Below are 21,963 nucleotides of genomic sequence, written 5' to 3'. Positions count from 1 at the left end.
TTTCTCATAAACTTAAGAAATAATAATTATTTATGATATTGTTATTAAGATCATGGATTACATTAAATCTACCTTCCATCTTGGCTGGTGCCAAATGGCCTTTTTTTATGTAACGATATAAATATATGAGCTCAAAAAACCACGTTGATCTTATCCAAGAACGTCGAAATCGGTTGATTGGTTCGTGAGTTATCGTTGTCAAACAAATTCGGGAAACCGCGTGAAAATCGGTTTATTCATTCAAAAGTAATTGTAGTTTGAACATTTAAAGAATATTGTTTTATTAAACTCCTATCAGACTTTTGAGGTCAACGAACTGAAAAGCATATAACAGCTAATTCTTTGAGCTCGGAGAGCTCAAAATAACAAATAAATCATATTTTTTAACGTTATAAGTGCAATTTTAAGCGCTTATGTATAGAATTAGCGGGAAGTTGCAGGGATGATGGCCTTCAGGGGCAACCGTTTTCCTGATTTTTTCTTTTTACATCATCACCGATATTTTTTCTACGGGTCTTTTATCGTGACACCACTCTAGAGCTCATACCATTTTTCTGAGCATAAATATATAGATTGAGTTAAGTTCTAGCATTTTTTGCTGGTAACTAACTGTTCCATTAAATTCAGCTGAAAGTTTACAATACCTGTTTGAATCAAAAAAGTTCGAGGAAGCTGATTGGGTTAATTTCTGTTTTCGAGCTCGCTTCAGAGCTTATAAAACTATTCTAAATTCTATTTTCTATACAAAAACACCCCGTGGCCATTCTACTGACATATATTACAGGACAATTCATTCACAATATTTTTTGTTAAAGGTTACGTAGACATTAAAATCTTCAGTGGATCTGAACTTTAAAACCAATTTAACTCATGTATCATTTGTAGAATCTGTTATGAAAAATGACTGCTCTTACTGCTTTTATCAATTGTTTTAGTGAGCAGGTACGGACAATTAATTCACAGCTTTTATTCCTTTTTTTATTTACTGAATGGAGAAAATACCGATACTATTTAATTAGTATTTGAAAAGTAATTACATGCTTATACGGCAGAAATAAATCAATAATATCTCATTGATAAGTATTTTGTACAGTCAGTAATGTATTGACAAAAATAAAAGTTAAATGTGTTTGGAGAAGAGTGTTTTTTTAAACTTCTTTTAGACTTTTGAGCTCGGAGAGCTCAAAATAATACATAAATTGTATTTTTGAGCTCGAGGAGCTCAAAAACATCATAAGTGCAATTTTAAGCGCCTAGGTATGGAATTAGCGGGAAGTTGCAGGGATGGCTTTCAGGGTCAACCATTTTCCGAACTTTTTTTTTTCTTTTCTTTAACAATCTGAACGACATTTAATATATTAAATGAAACCTAAATTGGCTTAGTCATTGATACCCGACTAGAATTTTAGTGAGGTATGCCGAAAAATCAGTTCGGGGCGAAGTTGGCTTTCCGAATTTAGGCTAACCCAATTCGGATCTTATTTATTTTAAATTAGGCAAGCCGAACATTGGTATGCCAAAAGAATTCCACATTCGATGTAATCTCGTAATAGTTTGGCACTGCCTAAGTTCGGGATATCATGGATTGCCTAATTAGTACGAAATAACGGTAACCAAAGGCTTACCGAAGTTTAGTTCACCAAGCTCGGGCTTACTTAGGCAAATCTGTGGAAATGCCTAAGTTCGGTATATCATGGATTGCCAAACTGTTATGAAATAACAGTAACCAAAGGCTTACCGAAGTTTAGTTCACCAAGCTCGGGCTTACTTAGGCAAATCTGTGGAAATGCCTAAGTTCGGTATATCATGGATTGCCAAACTGTTATGAAATAACAGTAACCAAAGGCTTACCGAAGTTTGGTTCACCAAGTTCAGACTCACTTCGGAAAACCTATGGCAATGCCTAAGTTCGGTATTTCATGGGTTGCCAAACTGTTATGAAATAACGGTAACCAAAGATTTACCGAAACTTGGCATACCACGATCGAGCTTCTTTAGGCAAAACAGTGGAAATGCCTAAGTTCGGTATGTCATGGATTGCCAAACTGTTATGAAATAACGGCAACCTGTATTCTGAAGCTTGGTCTATCAAAATGAAACTTGACTAGGTAAGTCTGTGGCAAGTCCTCACTTAGGTATAATATCGGAATTCCTAACTCGACCGTTGCAACGGTAACCGAATGTTTGCCGAAGTGTCGGGCTTATAAGTATCTTGAGGCAAGAGGTCGCTCATCATCGGCGTAGCGTCGCGGTATGGTATAGGGCTCTCGTGCGTCGGGTACAGTGTTCGAGTCTCGCGTTCGACATGTAAAATTTTTAATAATTAATAATTATTAATTATAATTATTCTTAAGGCGAGTGTGAGGTAAATTTAAGTGTTGTGTGTGACTAATGTATCTAACTCCATCATCTCCTCCCCCCTTGACCCATAAAATCGACCAATCAAAAAAAACTTCTTCATAGTAAGAAAAACCCTAAAAAGCGAAAAAAATGACCGAAAATATAAAAAAAATAATACTAAATAAAAAAAAAAAAAAAATTTTTTTTGTTTACTTAATATTTAAAAAATTTTGTCCTAAAGTCGATATTTATATTTAAAATTTAAAAAGTAAATTAAAAAAAATAAGCATTCATTATTATTAATTTTTGCTTTATAATAAAAATAGCTAAAAACAAAAAAAGGATTCAATTTGGATTCTTCCGTGCGAATTTAGTTTCTGAATTGCTGTCTAGTTAGGTAGCCAAATTCGGACCGAATGAGGCTTGGATAGTCACCAGCAAGTGTGGTTTCCAAACCACCGCCTAAGTCGGAAGCCAAGTTAGGCCCAAACTCGCGACTGCGTTACTTCCGGGACGTGGGCCAACTTTGGCTTCCTGGTTCGGCGCGAACTTGGAATTCGGCATGCCTAATTCGAAACGAACTACCGCCGAACTTAAATTTCTGGTCGGGTACGTTAAATAATGAAATATTGGATGAGCTCCTTGAATAAGTAAAACAATTATTTTTATTCTAGAACTTAATACCTCAGATTGATAATATTATGTACGCAATAATGGCAATGGAATATAAAATTGAATAGTTGAAACGTTGGCTAAATCGCGAATTTCCACTAAAAAAAACTCGGGTATCGCTAAAATTTGATACCTAGACCTTTCGTATACAATGTAAGACTAGAAATTCTCTGCCTCTCGAAGGCTTCTGTTTCAGAATATTTCGTAATCTATTCAAGTTACAAATATTGAGATTGAAATAATCTCATGTAACCGGGTTTTTTGTCATCTTCGTTTTAATTATTGTTCTTCGGGTTTTAAAAATTTAATGATTGTTTATCATTTGGAAAAAATTATAATATTTATTTTAGGTACAGTGAAAAAAAACTGCTTAGTTGTTTCGAAAATTAAAAGAAAAAATAGCAATCAATAAAATCAATGTGAGCTAAAAGTAAAAATATGATTATAATGTTTATTAATAATATTATAAATTTTACATAAAATAACAACCAAGTTTACATTAAAATTAGTGATAAAAAATTGAACATTCACCCTGTCATGAGTAAAACAGACTATTGCTACACATTTATTCCTAGTACCAGATCGTAGTATGAAGAATTATTAAATTTTTTTGTAGCCCTATTAAAAACGAAATCGAGGCTCTGACTAAGGCCTGGCTAGTTTTACTTGATTGAAGGTTATAAAGTTAGTCTAATATCGTTGTCTGCATTAGAATTCAATGGAATATTCTCGATATACAATGTATAACAGATATATGTGATGGTAGTTATTCAATCAATCTATTACTTATTTCTTCATAAATAAAATATTTTTTTCTTTATATGTATTGTAGCATATAATATACTAATAAACGTAAATACGTTAACTACTAATAATCGTAACACAAAAAATAGAGTAGAAAGTAAGTGATAAGTAAGTAGCAGGTAAATATGATTTAACAATGTATAAAAAGGCGATGAGTGATATATACATGAATTCGAGGGCGAACATACAACTGAGCACAATATGGCATTATCCTGTATGAATTTATTTTGAATGCGGCTAAATAACATCTGTACATTAGATTACTATATAAATTCGGTCGCCATTTTCAACTAACAATAGACTACCCATTGAAATCTCGTTCGTGGAATACGATTCAAAGGTTTCATCATGGATCTCAAATGTGCTCATAGTGGTTAGTCGCATGAAATCCTAACACATTTGTACATACACAACTATCCATAAATAAATAACACACACACACACACACACACACACACACACTCCCCCTCAATATACGTATGTATAATTGAATTACCAACTTATCCATGTATTTCTGAAAGATAAAGCTGTTAATTAAAAATTTTTGTAGCATCTTGAAGTAGTCAATAATTAGAGTTCACATTAATTACCAATTATAAAAATGAAATTTTCACAAAGCCAACAAATAACTTAAATCTTTTTCTTTTTTTACCTTGAATTGCATATTTTCGATCCAATAACTTTTTCATGAAAATAAGGACAGAGTATCAAATATAGCTTATACCGATGATACATATTAAATTAGTGATTTTAGAATTCAAGCCTCAGTTCAAACGTATTTATCTATTATATCTACAAAAAATCTATCAGGTTGACTACAGCTTTACATGAATATAATAAATAAAGTAAAACACAAAGTAAAATCGTAATGGAAAAAAAGATATAATAAATAACAAAGAAATAATATATACCAAACAAATAATATAATTATAACAATGAAATGTATGCGGGGGTTATTTAAAACAGTTGGTCGTAACAATAGAGAGAATAGAAAGAGGTAAAATCGTCTGAGCATCGCTCAGGTATTGTGCAAGTTTTTATTAAATGCCTGTATAAAATACAACTGAGTAATAATGTATTGGTTGCATGTATACACGCATTTATATAGAGATCTTCCCACACACGCCCAACACATATACGCACGTATGTATATATAATGCATTAAATGCGTTATGTATACATACTATCGGTCTATCTCAATTTACCTTACGTAGAAACGAAACAGAATAGAAAGTCTAGATGAGTGAGTTTACAAATGAAGATAGCATGAAGTTGTTGGACGACGGAAAACTTGGGTACACTAGTAAGAGAGATGGAAATGACGTTGAGATATAAACCCTTTCCGGTACCATCGGACAAGTGATATATATATATATATATATATATATATATATATATATATATATATATATATATATAAATTGTATATACATATATATATGTACATAATGCAGTCAGATATAAACTATTAACATCTCTATGGGACGTAAGCGATCCACCAATAGCCAACGAGCACGGGCGTGGTCTAACAACCTCGAAGCCTGCGTATGGTTAAGACCTCGGGGTGGAACACTGTGGCACAGTGTTTTATTTTATGTGAATCACTGGAAGGGGTTGCTAGAATTCCACCGCGATCCACCCCAACATCAGTACAAAATCTAGAGACTATCGCATTGAGGTATATATCTATACAATATATTTTTCTGCTTTATCCCCCTCTGCTTATTGTAGTGATAGTCCATCCTTACTGTTCTATTTTACTGCCAACGCCTATAAGTTGCTTGAATCAGATTCTCTACGTTCTCGCAGCAACTGTTGACGATGAGATATTGTACAAATATGGTCTAATATGTATCTATAAGTTAATATCAATGTGATTGATAAGATACATTCTAATTTCAGCTAGTTAAAGTTCAGCTCTTCATTTCAAAGTATCGTAAATTTTCAATTGGTATAAGTCATGTGTATTCAAGTGTAGTGACATATTGTTGGAAAAATTCTTTTAAATTTATAAACTTCGTTAATATTGCAGTGAAAACGTATTTACGGTAATGTTTGAGGTTTTTTTTTAATATAAGAAGAAGTTGTTTAAGTCAAAAGATTTAATATCCCGATCGGTGGTTGGCCGGTATTTATGACGAATGAAACATTCCGATGTTGCGCGAAAAAAGCATTGCGCATTCACCGCTGAAAAAGTTTACTCTTTACATATAAAGAAGTATAGCTCATCTACAGTTAGTTTTTTAGCTTTTTGCTTTTTTATCGTAAACATTAATGGTGAAGTTATTTTTTCGGTAGCAATGAAACTGCGGACTTGTCAGTGCTTTTAATCTCGTATTGATGAACTGAAATAATACGATACTGCAAATTTTTGGTGTTTAGTAATACTATACGTGATTCACATTAAATCAATTGAAATGTCATTACCACGAGGAGTTGGTCTGGGAGTTGATGTTGGTCAATTAATGCAACATCAGCAACAACAGCAACAGCATCACGTGTTGCCAGCTGCTTTTTTTCTTCGAGCTAGTGCCGAACGTTATCAGAGGACACCAAAGTGTGCCAGATGTCGTAATCACGGAGTTGTTTCTGCACTCAAAGGACATAAACGTTATTGTCGATGGCGCGATTGCGTTTGTGCCAAATGCACACTTATTGCTGAACGTCAACGAGTAATGGCTGCTCAGGTATGTAATTGATTTTCAAGAAATTAATCAAATTTTAAAAAAAATTCATTAGTTTGAAGAATTAGAAAACTATCGAAACAATCAAAGACTTTTAGCCTGTTGGTAAACTATTATGTCCTTCAATTGAACTCATCTATCAATAACATACTCTTAAAAGAGCTGTATTATTGGTAAGGGTACTCTTAGTGTAGAAAAAGAGTGGACTTTGAATAAATTAGTATTTGCGCTGAGATTGAATATAACATATACTATATATTATACATTACTCCAAATAAAAAGTACAAATGTAGAAAATTTTTAGAATTCATTCAATCAATAAGTACATTCAAGACCAATTGATCTAACATGTACACGGGAAAAAATATCTTGATTCAAGACGAAAAACTTATTCAATATTTTTCATTTTACTTAAATACGAAATTATTAACAAATAGAGATTATTTAAACAGTAAAACATAATATCTAAGTAGTCTGGTAAACTAATTCCTTAGAAAAAAATTTAAAAAACGGTTGACCCTAAAGGCCATCCCTGCAACTTCCCGCTAATTCCATAATTAAGCACTCAAAGTGCACTAATTATATTTTTGAGCTCTTTGAGCTCAAAAATATAATTTGCATGTCATTTTGAGCTCTCCGAGCTCAAAAGTCTGATAGAAGTTTAATAAAACAATATTTTTAACTTCCCGCTAAAAAAATTGAAAATTTTTTAAAATCAGGAAGTTATTGGTTTTACCCTATTTTTCGAAAATCAAGTTCTTATCAGATCTTGACGTTTTGAGGCCCTAGGAAGCTTCCCTAAATGTTTTCGCGATGATGTCAGTATGTCTGTATGTGTGTGTGTGTGTGTGTGTGTGTGTGTGTGTGTGTGTGTGTGTGTGTGTGTGTGTGTGTGTGTGTGTGTGTGTGTGTGTGTGTGTGTGTGTGTGTGTGTGTGTGTGTGTATGTGACCCTCTTATAACTTTTGGACGGCTTGACCGATTTCATCGCGGTTGACGCCATTCGAAAGGGCTTGACCAAACTTAGATTTTGAATACCATTTAAACCGATTCGAAACAGTAAATTTTGAGAAATCTTAAAAAAACTACAAAAAAAATTTTTTGAAATGTGGTTTTTTTGGAATTACTTTTAAATGGCTTTACCGATCAATTTCAAAATCTAATCAGCTGTTAAGATCAAAAAACCACGTTGATCACTGCAAGCCTGGTCAAAATCGGTTGATTCGTTCGTGAGTTATCGTTCATTATCGGTTCATTAATTCAAAAGTTATTGCCGTTTGAAAATTCAAAAAATTGTTTTATTAAACTGCTATTAGAGTTTTGAGCTCGAAGAATTTTGAGCGCTTAAGTACAAAATGAGCGGGAAGTTGCAGGGGTGGTCTGTAGGGTCAACCGTCGTCCTAATTCTTTTAATTTTCAAACCACAATAACTTTTGAATGAATAAACGGATTTTCATGTAATTGGCGGCATTCGACGCATTTTTTTAAGCCTCGTAAATAATTTTTAAGTTTAAATTAATTAAATTAAAAATTCCGAAGTTATTCCGAAAAAAACACTTTTTTGAGTTTTTGTTCGAGAACGATGACTCACGAAAAAATCAACCGATTTCGACCGGGTGGGCGGCGATCGACGTGGTTTCTTGATGTCAAGAGCTGATTAGTTTTTGAAATCGATCGGTAAAGCCGTTTCAAAGTTATTCTAAAAAATCCACATGTGAAAAAAATTGTTTTTGTAGTTTTTTTGAGATTTCTCAAAATCTACCGGTTCAAATTGGTTCAAATTACATTTAAAATCTGAGTTTGGTTAAGCCCTTTCGAATGGCGCCAACCGCAATGAAATCGGTCGAGCTGTTCAAAACTTATAAGAGGGTCTTATAAGACGGTCACACACACACACACACACACATACATACATACATACTAGGGTGCTTCATTTGAGACGACTATTTTTTTTCTCACTCCATTGACGAAATATTGTTCTGAACATAGAAAAAAAAATTCTCACCAAGGGATAGTTCTTAATTTCAATTTTAAGTACTCACTGGATGAATTTAAAGTTTTCCCATATAATTAACCCGTTAAAATAATTTTTTTTGCTTAAATTATCTATAGCATAGCGACATTTCATGATATTCATTTGACCATGGGCAGAAGTTGTAGAGGAATCCTTCCTCTTTAAAAGCTTTGACAGCTTATTTACAATTTATGAGTAACCTCACCAGTAAAAAATTGTACATTCGATTTTTGCTCAAAAGTCGTGGTTTTTTTATTTTTTCCCCTAAACTATTGATCTGACACCTAAATTACAAAGGACCTTTTTTGTAAAGAATTCAATTTTCTATAAGATAGATTGATAGCTGAACCCTTTCAATAAATTGCCTCTGAGATAAATTTCATTAATTACAAGAAAACAATAAATGACACTATTTTATCGTAATTTTTATACTTTTTAATAAAACAACAGTTGATAAAAAAAATTATAACATTGTATATTTTTATAATCAAATATTGTGATATCGTTATAATGCCTAAATTTTTGAAATTTTTAATTGTCTGACAAATATTCTAATAAATATAGTTGTTACATAGAATATATCCAAAATATATGATCATACATAACTCCGGTACACAAAAAAAAGTGGTATGTACTTTGGATTGCACCTACCTATTGAAATGAATATTGACCCACTGAATCCGAATTTCAAGTCCGTTTGACCCGGTAACCCTCCAATTTTGAGCATAATGCAAAAAACCCCAAAAAAATGCATAAAACTGCAGTCACGGCGATGAAAAAATTCTTGTGGACCCGGATCAAGTATGATTTTTATGTATTCCAATTTAATGAAACTAAATCTGAACGTTAATTAGCCTGCTGAACCGACCAAATTTGAAATAAGAAACGAAAAACCCAAAAAAATTGCAATAAATCATGAAAAATTGAAGTTATAGAGATTAAAATTTTTTTGGACTCAGATTGAGTATGATTTTCATGTATTTTGTTCCACTGAATTTGAATCTGAAGTTTTCTTGCCCCGTTAACGTTTTAAAATTAAAAAAAATCTCAATACACCAAAAAAAAAAATCGGGAAAATCGCAGCTATAAATATGAGAAAAAATCTATAAAACATGATTAAATATTTTTTTTGTGTTTTTTTACGCATAAAATATAAATTAAGATTCTGAAAATATAAAAAATTTTAATATCTATAAAAAATGACGTATAACTAGAATAAAGAGAACGATTTTCTCGAATTTCAAACTGTTCTTCATTGAAATCGAACTCTTTTGTTCTCAAACGATCTACGCAGTAAATTTTTCTTCCGTTTGTTATTCTCTTTTGTATTTCATGCGTGGAAAAATACAAGAATAGTATTTAATCGTGTTTTACAGGTTTTTTTTTTTCAAATTTGTAACTGCAATTTTCCCAATTTTTTTGGTTTTTTGAGATTTTTTTAATTTTTAAACGTTAACGGGGTACTGGGCTAATTAACGTTCAGATTTAGATTCAGTAAATTAAAATACAAAAGAATCATACTTGATCCGGGTCCACAAGAATTTTTTCATCGTCGTGACTGCAGTTTTATGCATTTTTTTGGGGTTTTTTGCATTATGCTCAAAATTGGAGGGTTACCGGGTCAAACGGACTTGAAATTCGGATTCAGTGGGTCAATATTCATTTCAATAGGTAGGTGCAATCCAAAGTACATACCACTTTTTTTTGTGTACCGGAGTTATGTATGATCATATATTTTGGATATATTCTATGTAACAACTATATTTATTAGAATATTTGTCAGACAATTAAAAATTTCAAAAATTTAGGCATTATAACGATATCACAATATTTGATTATAAAAATATACAATGTTATAATTTTTTTTATCAACTGTTGTTTTATTAAAAAGTATAAAAATTACGATAAAATAGTGTCATTTATTGTTTTCTTGTAATTAATGAAATTTATCTCAGAGGCAATTTATTGAAAGGGTTCAGCTATCAATCTATCTTATAGAAAATTGAATTCTTTACAAAAAAGGTCCTTTGCAATTTAGGTGTCAGATCAATAGTTTAGGGGAAAAAATAAAAAAACCACGACTTTTGAGCAAAAATCGAATGTACAATTTTTTACTGGTGAGGTTCCTCATAAATTGGAAATAAGCTGTCAAAGCTTTTAAAGAGGAAGGATTCCTCTACAACTTCTGCCCATGGTCAAATGAATATCATGAAATGTCGCTATGCTATAGATAATTTAAGTAAAAAAAATTATTTTAACGGGTTAATTATATGGGAAAACTTTAAATTCATCCAGCGAGTACTTAAAATTGAAATTAAGAACTATCCCTTGGTGAGAATTTTTTTTTTCTATGTTCAGAACAATATTTCGTCAATGGAGTTATAATCGATTTTTATAAGTTAAATTAATTTATACAGTTCCATTATTTCATCCACAAAAAACTATAGTTTAAAAAATTATTAATCATTGGAGTAGCAGACTCTGAGATAAAAACAGAGAACTTTTTACAGTAATTACAAAATGCATATATAATTATATATGATTCATATATAATTATATATGATTCATTTATAATTATATATGATTCATATATAATTATATATGATTCATATATAGTTATATATGATTCATATATAATTATATATGATTTCCGTATAGTTAAACTGATATTGATAGAAGGATTTGTTTATATTTAATGAGCTCTATTAACTGTTAATAAGTGATTTTTTAACATCATGGGATTTAATATATATTTATTACCAGTTAATAAATTATTTATTAAATACGATTTATTAAATGTTAATAAATATTTGTTAACAGTTAACAAATATTTATTTAAAATCAAAAGCAAAAATAGCAATTTTCTTTTGACATTTTTTGTAACCCGACAACTGGGATACATAACTGTAACACATGACAATAATTCAAATCACTAAATAAATTAACGTTTAGAATATTTAAAAATTTAAAAGATCATTATGAGTTGTGATAGAATTCGATATGTTACAATAAACGTTATTATAATGTAATATAATTAAGGAAAATAATTTATAAAGATGATTTTTGTTTATGAGCATTCTTCATATCATATGACATTGCAAGTGAAACAAATTCACTCAACAAAATATTTATTAAATATAATCATTGAAAAATGCTGCATCTAATTATATATTATTATATATTAATAAATGTAAAGTTATAATTTACATTTGATTAGATATAATCATATATAGATTTATATATAATCATATATAGCCCTAGATAACTCAGGTCTAATCAGATCTAAACATATATAGATTTATATACACTGTAAAAAATCCGGAGTGAATCGGGAATGAATTTCACTCCCATCAATCGGAGGTTCGGGTGAAGTAATTAATCACTCCGCGTAGGGAGTGAATTTGGAGTTTTTATTTGCGGAGTGATTTCAGAGTGATTTCGGAGTGATGTCGAATTTCACTCCGAAAAACATCGGCGTTCGAAGTTTTTAAAATAAATAAAATAAGGATGAATTTTCATTCTACAAAAAAAATCTCAAAATTATTAATCTTTATATATATATTTCTTCTGTGCATGTGTTTATCACTGAACTCCTCCTAAACGGCTGGACCGATTTTAATGAAGTTTTTTGTGTGTCTTCCGGTGGATTCCAGAATGGTTCAGATTCACAATTCAGTCCACGAGAAAATGTTTATTTAATAGATTTTTTATTTATAAACTGTTGTTGACCTTGACTACCCACATGCACTTTTCATATATTTTATAAATATCATATATATAAGATATATGAAAAAATTCATGTGGGTACTCAAATGAAAGGTATCGATGAGTATAAAATCATAATGGACTTATGAAAATGTTAATAATTATTAATTATAATTAATGAATGATAATGTATTTTGTTAAATAATGATGTTTTTAACGATATAAGCTCATTCCGATGTTACACTCATCAAGAGCTTTCATTTGAGTACCCACATGCATTTTTGATATATTTTTCATATATACATCTATATAATATATATAAATATATAAAATATATGAAAAATTGATGTGGGTACTCAAATGAAAGGTCTTGATGAGTATAACATCGGGATGAGCTTATATCTTTAAAAATATCATTAGTTGACAAGATACAATGTCATTTCTTAATTATTGAAGTTTTGAAAGATATAAGCTCATCCCGATGTTACACTCATCAAGTTCTTTCATTTGAGTACCCACATAACATTTTTTATATATATGGTATTTGTGAAATATATAAATATATAAAATATATCAAAAATGCATGTGGGTACTCAAATTAAAGCTCTTGATGAGTATAAAATCAGAATGGGCTTATATTTACGAAAATGTTAAATATTGACGAATGCCTATTGCATATTGTTAACTAATGATGTTTTTAACTATACAAGCTTATTTCTAAAATTTATAAATTTAAGACGTGTGTACATGACAACGTCTGTCGGGCCCGTTAGTATATATATATCTACATATTTTTTTTTGACAATTTTTATTTATAATTAATTTATAAAAAAAAATAAATAAAAACATTATAATAATAATTAAAATGAAATATTATTAAAAATAATAAATTAAATTTTTAATAATTAAATATAAAAAGGGTTTATAAAAATATTTTCTTTACAAAAATTTATTTCTAAATTCATTTATTTTGGGAGTGAATGCGGAGTGAATTTTATCATTAATAAAAATTAACTCCTTCTCGGAGTAACTATCACTCCCGCTGGGAGTGAATCAATTAAAAATCATTCAGTCTTCATTCACTCCGCGTACACTCCGCAAATTTTTTACAGTGTATAATCATATATAGCCTTAGATAACTCAGGTCTAATCAGATCTAATTATATATAGATTTATATATAATCAATTAATCATATATAGCCCTAGGTAACTCAGGTCTAATCAGATCTAATTATATATAGATTATATATAATCATATATAGACCTAGATAACTCAGATCTGATCATATATAGACTTATATAAAATATACATACAATATTTTAGTCTATATATGATTATATATATTTTATATAAAAATTTAGATATAATCATATGTAATTATATATAATTCTATATATTCAATATATAATCATATATAAATATATATGATTAGGCAAATTCATTTTTTCCCGGGATGATAGATCTTTAAAGCTGTACATATAATCGGTATATAGTAGTGCCTTGAAATATTTGAGAACAAATCATTAGCAACAACTCATCCTTGGACAAATTATTCATGCGATAACTGTAATTTATTTGCTGACTTCTATCCGATATGTACACGCTTTTTTTTTACTTTTTACTATAAGTACGACTATATAGAACGCTTTTCTTCACACTTTAGTGGATCCAAGGTTTTCAAACCCTTATCACTGACTGATAGAGTAGGTTTCTAGTAGTAGTGTCTTTACACTTTTTTGGTGTAAGTTTTTAAGTAACATTAGCTCCAGAAAAATATTAATTATATCAAGAATAACAAATTTTTCACACAAGTAATTAAACATTCGGATGAAATTCGATAAAATTTTTGGGTCTAAGAATTATTTTCTACAATCAAAATGAAAAATTGAATAGAATTATTTGATTTTTTTCAAAAAATTTTAGAGGCTCACTTTATTTATCCAAACATCTTTTAGATGCAAACAATTAGTTTGGTTTCGCTAATTGAAAAATTTTCTGCAATTCTTATATATAGTAATAAAATAAATTAGTAAAATAATTGACCCTACGCGCCATTTTTGCAACTTCTCGCTAATTCCACATGCAAAGCGCTCCAAATTTCACCTATTATGACTTTTTTCAGCTCTTTGAGATCATAAAACATGGTTGGACAACTATTTTGAGCGCTCTAAGCTCAAAGATAGGATTTTTCTATACTTTTAAGATCTTCAAGCTAAAAAGTCTGCTCTGTATTCAATAAAACATTTTAACTGCAAAAACTTTCGGATAAATCAACCGATTTTTATATGCTTGGCGGAATTTAGTGTGATTAAGAGAACTTAGCATACTCATATAAATTATTTATAGAAATTCTCTATAGATAATTATCTAAATAAAAACTATTCAAGAATAAATTTCGAAGTTGTCTTTTAACCAACTTTTAAATTTTTTCGACAATGATATTTCTCGAATGAATCAACCAATTCTGAGGCGGTTGATGGAAATTAGTGACATTCTTTATAGTTAAGAGTTAAGCTGATTAGATTTTGGAATCGATCGGTACACTAATTTAAAGTTATTGAAAAAAACATTTTTCCGAAAATTTTCTTTTTGAGATTACTCAAAATCGACAGAGCCGGACAAAGTTAAAGTCACACCAAATCTAATGTCTATATAACTTCATCAAATGCTGCCAACCCCGTTTCGATAGGTCAAGCTGTTCAGAAGTTATGAGAAGTTTACACACACACACACACACACACACACACACACACACACACGCGCGTGCGCGCGCTAAGGGACTCCTTCGTGGAAATACTCGGAATAGCTTTTCAAGATCATTAATTTTCATACCGGGAAGTTAAAAATTTCTAACGGAAATTAAACTTCGAAAAACCAGTTTTATGTATCGGTCTGACTGTTTATTTAGTACAATTCTTTCCATTGTTATGCATTTACTCGATAATCTGTCCATTGCTTCTGAAGGTATGTTTACTTTAGTTTTTGAAAATATTTCTAAAAAAATTTGTTTCGGCATCAAAATTAGTAATTGAAAAGTAAATTTATTAATATATCATTAAACGCTCTTGCAAGAAAATGGTATTGTTCAATATTAAGATATATCGATAATCAAAGATGAAGAGATTTTTTCTTATTCCCAGTGGTACGTGTGTCAGTCGAAGCTCTTACAATTCCAAACGAATTATAATAAAAACAAAGATTTAAGCTTACCATAAATTTCTTTAATTTCATATTGATTTTACCGAAAATCATCACGGTTATGGTGATTTCACTCTGAAAGATCATGACACGTGTTTTACCGTATTACCGAGAATTCGTCGCTAATCACTGTGATTGTGGTGTTTTACCGTAAACTGTTTTTGCCATGGATAAATCTAATCGATCTATTTGTTTCCAAAAAGTAACGATCCCAAATTTTTGGAATTATGAAACCATAACTATTCCACTGTTTTGTTAGGAAGTAACTTTTGGATGCGAAAAATTATCGTGTTTCTGTGACATGCATTTGTAAGCTTTTAAAAATCAGCTTTAATAATCGAATTCGTACAACTGATAATCTATGTGCTATTCATCAGGCTCTATTGAGTATATTACGGACTTTTTATGTTATTTCTTCCACTTAACTAAGCTTTCGACAAGGAAGATGAACTACAGACAGAGACCAGACAAAGAAAAAACCTGCTCTCAAGATCCTGTCATTGAACAGAATATGAATGACGTTCATAAATTCTTCTGTTTGTATACTTCTTCAATTTTCAGATAAACATTTTATCGATACATTCAGTCTTTCAGCCCCCACAAGGCCTTGCTCTGTAGATCTATACACTGTAAAAAAAACCGGGGTAAGTCCAAAGCAGTGTAGGTGTTAAAATTTGCGTTGTTAAATTCCAACACCGAAAACGGTGTTAAAATAACACCGCTGCCGGTGAAAATATTTTTTTCCGGTGTTAAAGCGGTGTTAAAAATTTTCCAGTATTAAAATATTTTTCGATGTTGAAGATATTTTACTTTATGAATGTTTTTATTCACTAAATTACTACTATTAAACGGTATATTCATTAATTCATAAAACTATTAATTATTGTAATGCTAGGTGTAAAATTGTATAATTTTTTAATAAAGTTTGTATTACATATGTAGCAATTGAAATAACTGCAAACCAAAGTTAAAATTTGTTCTAGATGATACTCATAGACTTTTTATATTTTTCTAAGTCACACATTTTTTTCTTAACTTTTATAGACATAATTTTGTTTATTTCACTAAAAATCATAAAAATTACACCTACCCACAAAAAAAAAAGTGGTCTGTACTTTTGACCGGACCTACCTATCTTTATGTGTTTTGACGCGCTGAATCCGAATCTGAAGTCAGTTTTGCCCGTACACCCTCGAAATTTTAAGTAAAATGCAAAAAACCCCAATAAAAGGCAAAAAATTGCGAAAAACTGGTCATAGCGATGAATAAATTTTGTGGACCCGGATCAAGTTTGGGTGTATTTTAATGGATGAAATATCATCTTAGAATTGAAAAATTGACAAAATTTTTAAATATATAAAAAATGATGTATAAGTAGAATGAAGAGAACGATTTTCTCGAATTTTAAACTGTTCTTCGTTGTTATTGAACTTTTTGTTCTCAAACGATCTTCATTCTCAGAATTTTTATCTTCAGAACCTGAAGATAAAATGACGGCTCAAGGGGCTACTTAACGTTTAGATTCAGATTCAGTCAATCGATATACATGAAAATCATAATTTATCTGGGTTCACAAAAATTTATTCATCGCTGTGACCAGTTTTTCGCAATTTTTTGGGGTTTTTTTTTGCATTTTACTCAAAATATTGAGGGTGTACGGGCAAAACTGACTTCAGATTTGGATTCAGCGCGTCAAAATACCTAAAGATAGATAGGTCCGGTCAAAATTACTGACCACTTTTTTTTTTGTGGGCCAGTGTAATGAATACTACTTTAATATATTTTCTTAATTTAAAAACTAAGTTTCATTATGTTTTATAGATTTTATAATCTAGATGTTTTAAATAGACTGTTTACTCCGCTTTTACACTGGTATTACTACGTTTTTACACTGATTTAACACCGGTGTTTTGACACCGGAAAAGTACACCGTTACGCCGGTGTTATTTTATTTTAACACCGCGCGGTGTTAAAATAAGTCCATTTTTAACACCGCTCTTTTTACAGTGTATAATTATAATTAATAGGCAACAAGTCTTATTAAACAATAACAAATGCTTCGATCAGTATAATATGAAAATGCTTTCTACTACCCAATGACAAAATTGATAAATTGGGAGATATATATTGATTTTAGTCCGATTTTTCAAAATCGAGTTTTCGTCATATCGCTATGTTCTAAGTTCAGAGAAAGCTATTCTGATAAATGCAGCCTTAGATGGTGTCCTGATGCATATATGTGTGCATGCACGTGTAAATATCTCAAATTTTTTGAAGGACTTGATTGATTAAGACGTGGCTTACTGCATTTAAAAAGATCTGTCATTTGAATTCATTCTACTAGGTAAATTTTAAGAAAGCTTAAAAATAAAATTACGTAACATTGACAAAAGTATTTTTCTGAATAACTCTTACATTTTTTATTAGATCAAGATTCTGTATTTAGTTACTTGTTGTACTTGAAAAATTGCGTCGGGTGTCGCAAAAAACACCAAAATTGATTAATTCGTTCGTAAGATAACGCAATTCATAAATTTAAACAAATAAGTTTCTCTACAATATTTTTTTTATTTTTTCACTAACTTCGGAGCATCCAAAACGTAAAACATACTTCATTCTTTCGTCTACAGAGCGTCATTCTCTGAGATTATGTACATTTTTGAGTGTTTTAATGTGAAAAATAATGGGAATAATAATTTTTCTGTGTTTTTCGCTGCAGAAAAGAGAAAATGTTCTAATGATGCAGGAGTTAAACAGAATAGTTGATAGGTATTTTAAGATTTTCACTTTAGATAGTTTTTCAAAAAAGTCTAAATGAACAATATTCTATAGAGTAGTTCTTTTTTCATGCAAAAATTTTTCTGTTAATAACGATATAGCATATGAAATGGCTCTCAATATAAACATGAGTTTAACGATATTTTTTGGAGTAAATTTGCCAGCACTGCGATTTTCTGCAGTTTCATGCATTTTTATTTTATTTTATTACACGAAGAAGAAGGTGTGATTTGCATCATTTACATCGTTTTTGTAGTCGATATAGTATAGCTGACTATCGATTTTCGTCCTACATAAGTATACACGGAAAAAAATAAATAGTGAATGCAACATGATGCAGTCTTGGTAAATAAACATGATTAAATCATGTTGCATCCACATGATTTGTCTTGTTCCGGCTACATGACAATCATGTTGCGGTAGCATGAGAAAAATCATGTGACAGCAACATGATTTTCATGTAGCCTTAATAGCATAAAATTAAGCTGCAACAACTAAATATTTATGCTTCAGAAAAATTATTTATTATCAAGCAAATAGATTTTTTCGGATTTATAATATTGTGGATGAAAATTAGAGTAAATTATCAAATTAAATCATTTGTAATGATATTTTTGCTTAAGGGGTTAGGAGCAGTCAGGATTTTCAAAAAATCGATTTTTTTTGCATTTTCTTTAAGTGTAATATCTTAAGAATATTGTCTGGAAGTTTGAAGTGAATCTGACAAATACTTTTCGAGTTATTCGACAAATAACAAAGGACGCTCAGGCACTCCAAAACGCTCGAGAGCAAGTAGTGTAAAACTTTAAATGCGTTTTTCTCAAAATTATGTTTTCTAAACTGATGACCACTGTAACTCGAAAACCGCTCAGTAGATTTCAATGAAACTCATACAGTTTTTGGAAAACATAAAAATCTTGTGTCTGATTATTTTTTTCTTCGAAAATTTTGATTTTTTATAAACAATTAACTGTTGGTTTTTTCCCTAAAATCTAAAAAAATTTCTTGAGACCGCCATTTTGTTAATGTTAAACAAAAAAGCATCGATCAGGCACTAAATTATCTATTAATGAAACTATTTTTTTTTGTCCGATTGATTTTATATGAATCTTTAAAGATTTATGATGATCACTGTGAGGACCTTTTTTTGAATTGGGTCAACACAAACAGCCATAACTTTTGAAATAATCAATTTTTTAACTTCCCGCTAAGAAAATCGAAGATTTTTAAAAATCGGGAAGTTATTGTTTTCACCCCGTTTTGCAAAAATCGAGTTTTCATCAGATCTCGACGTTTTAAGGTCACATGAAGCTACCCTGACTATCCCCGCGAGGTTGTCACTATGTCTGTATGTATGTGTGTGTGTGTGTGTGTGTGTGTGTGTGTGTGTGTGTGTGTGTGTGTGTGTGTGTGTGTGTGTGTGTGTGTGTTTTTTTTTGAGGGGGGAATCCTTTTTGCGGATTCCAGGCATAGCTGTTTTGCCTGGATATGTGAAGACTCGACGCAGCGTCATACTAAAACTCGACGCTAACGCCCCTACTCATTAAACCCTAAACCCTTTTTCTTCTTTCCTCTAATCCCTCATGAGAACCGCCGTCAGGCATTACTTCGTGAGGGGAGGAACTAGCTACTGCTCTTCCTTCTGGTGGCTAAGGTGTTAACTACCTTCCTTCTATCTTCTGATATTTGCTCTTCTTCTTTCGGTGGAACGCAAGTCTTTGAGGACTTCCGTTACAAACGTGTTGGTAGCGTTCCAGGCAGCTTCTGATGACAACATTGCTTCAACTAGTGAATCTGGTTGCATCCTCTGGTTTAGGATCCTCTCCAACTCTTCACGCTATGGATCGAAACGAGGACATACAAAGAAGACGTGCTCCGCATCTTCAGCAATTCCTGGGCAGGACGGGCACTCCGAAGAGTCATCGTGCTTAAAACGGTGTAGATACTCTCGAAAACACTCGTTTCTCGACACCATCTGCGTAAGATAGTAATTGACCTCGCCGTGATTCCGGTTAAGCCAAATGTCGATCCGAGGTATGAGGCGGTGCGTCCACCTACCCTTCTCTGCAGCATCCCATTGTAGTTGCCATCGGCCTATACTGTTCTGCCGTTCTTCAATTCTAAGTTCTTCAGGGCTCAGTGCAGTTGACCTTTTTCGTTGCTAGAACTCTAAGAGGTAGGGTTCCGGCAATGACGCACACTGCTTCTTCTGATATAGTGCGGAAGGCACTTGCTACTCGTAGGGCATTCAGTCGATATATTGGTGCAGCTTTTCTCCATGATTCTTGGGTTTCCAGTGCATCAGCCCAAATGGATATTCCGTAAGTGAGCACTGATGTGACTACTGATGACAATAGTAGCCTCCTGCTCTGCATTGGGCCTCCGATGTTAGGCATCAGCCGTGCGAGACTAGCCCTCACTACTGACGCTTTGGCACTGACGTGTTCCACCTGCTGCTTGAAGTTGAGTCGGACATCCAGCATCACTCCCAGATAACGGATAAATGGTTGTGATGTGATTTGTTGTTCTCCGACTCTCAACTTGATAGTTTCTACCGTTTTTCTACTGGTGATGAGCACTACCTCGGCTTTATGCTTGGCTAGTTGCAAGTTCACCATGTCTATCCACAAATTGACTCGTCTGAATGTAATATCAAATGCCATTTCTATCTCTTCGAGGTGCTTTGCGACGATCACTACAGCTACGTCATCCGCATATGCTACAAGTTTGACTCCCATAGGCAATGCTATTCTCAGGAGGCCATCATACATGATGTTCCATAGCAGAGGACCTAAAACTGATCCCTGTGGCACTCCTCTGGTGATTTCGTACTCTTCCGTACCGTTCTTCGTGTCATATTTCAGAACCCTATTCGTAAAGTAGCTCGCTACCATTCTGCAAAGGTATCCTGGTACGTTTTTTTCTTCTAGAGCCCGCATAACGCAGTCCCAGTTAGCGGTGTGTGTGTATGTGTGTGTGTGTGTGTGTGTGTGTGTGTGTGTGTGTGTGTGTGTGTGTGTGTGTGTGTGTGTGTGTGTGTGTGTGTGTGTGTGTGTGTGTGTGTGTGTGTGTGTAAGTATGTGAACCGCTTATAACTTTTGAACGATTGAACCGATCGGAATCTACCAAACGGCGTTCTAAAGAGTTCCCTCAAACTTAGATTTCATATGAATTCGAATCGATTCGGACCAATAGATTTTGAGAAATTTTGAGAAATCTAAAAAAAAATCGGAAAAAAATTTTTTTTGAAAGTGGTTTTTGTGGAATAACTTTTAAACGGCTCCATCGATCAACTCCAAAAACTAATCCGCCCTTGAGATTGAAAAACCACGTCGATCACCACTAATCCGGTCAAAATCGGTTGATTCGTTCGAGAGATAGCGTGAACGAAAGAAAACCGAAAAAAACCGAGAAAAGTGTTACTCCAAAATTTTTCGTTTTATCAATTTAAACTTGAAGATTCTTTATAAAGTTTAAAAAACTGCATCGAATGCCACCAACTGCGTGAAAATCGGTTCATTCATTCAAAAGTTAATGCGATTTGAAAATTCAAAAAATAGTGTTTTATCAAACTTCTATCAAATTTTTGAGCTCGAAAAGCTCAAAAGCATACAAAAGCTGTTTTTTAAGCTCGGAGAGCTCAAAATAACACACAAATTGTATTTATGAGCTTGAAGAGCCCAAAAACGTCATAAGTGCAATTTCAAGCGTTTAGGTATAGAGTTGGCGGGAAGTTGCAGAGATGGCCTTCAGGGTCAACCGTTTTCC

General features: G+C 31.8%; 1 protein-coding gene and 1 long non-coding RNA gene across 3 annotated transcripts in view; both read left to right on the top strand.

Moving 5' to 3' along the window:
* The first annotated feature begins 5,285 nt into the window (after positions 1-5,285).
* Positions 5,286-21,963, top strand: part of LOC123264527 (doublesex- and mab-3-related transcription factor A2) — a 150,103-nt gene continuing 133,425 nt past the window's right edge. Inside the window, exons 1-2 of one of the 2 annotated variants that reach the window (XM_044727810.1) lie at positions 5,286-5,494; positions 5,719-6,503. In XM_044727810.1, coding sequence (XP_044583745.1) covers positions 6,234-6,503 — 270 coding nt within the window. In that variant the 5' untranslated portion in view covers positions 5,286-5,494; positions 5,719-6,233. Of the gene's footprint in view, positions 6,504-21,963 lie in introns of both variants that reach the window. The other variant, XM_044727809.1, reaches the window with a different exon arrangement.
* On the top strand, positions 8,306-14,978 carry LOC123264532. The gene is made up of 2 exons (XR_006509364.1): positions 8,306-8,341; positions 14,909-14,978. It is a non-coding gene; the product is annotated as an uncharacterized LOC123264532 (long non-coding RNA).

This window comes from Cotesia glomerata, linkage group LG5, assembly GCF_020080835.1.
Source record: "Cotesia glomerata isolate CgM1 linkage group LG5, MPM_Cglom_v2.3, whole genome shotgun sequence".
Lineage (NCBI taxonomy): Eukaryota > Metazoa > Arthropoda > Insecta > Hymenoptera > Braconidae > Cotesia > Cotesia glomerata.
The sequence above is the reverse complement of the archived record's forward strand: the minus strand, read 5'-3'. Positions and strand labels throughout refer to the sequence as shown.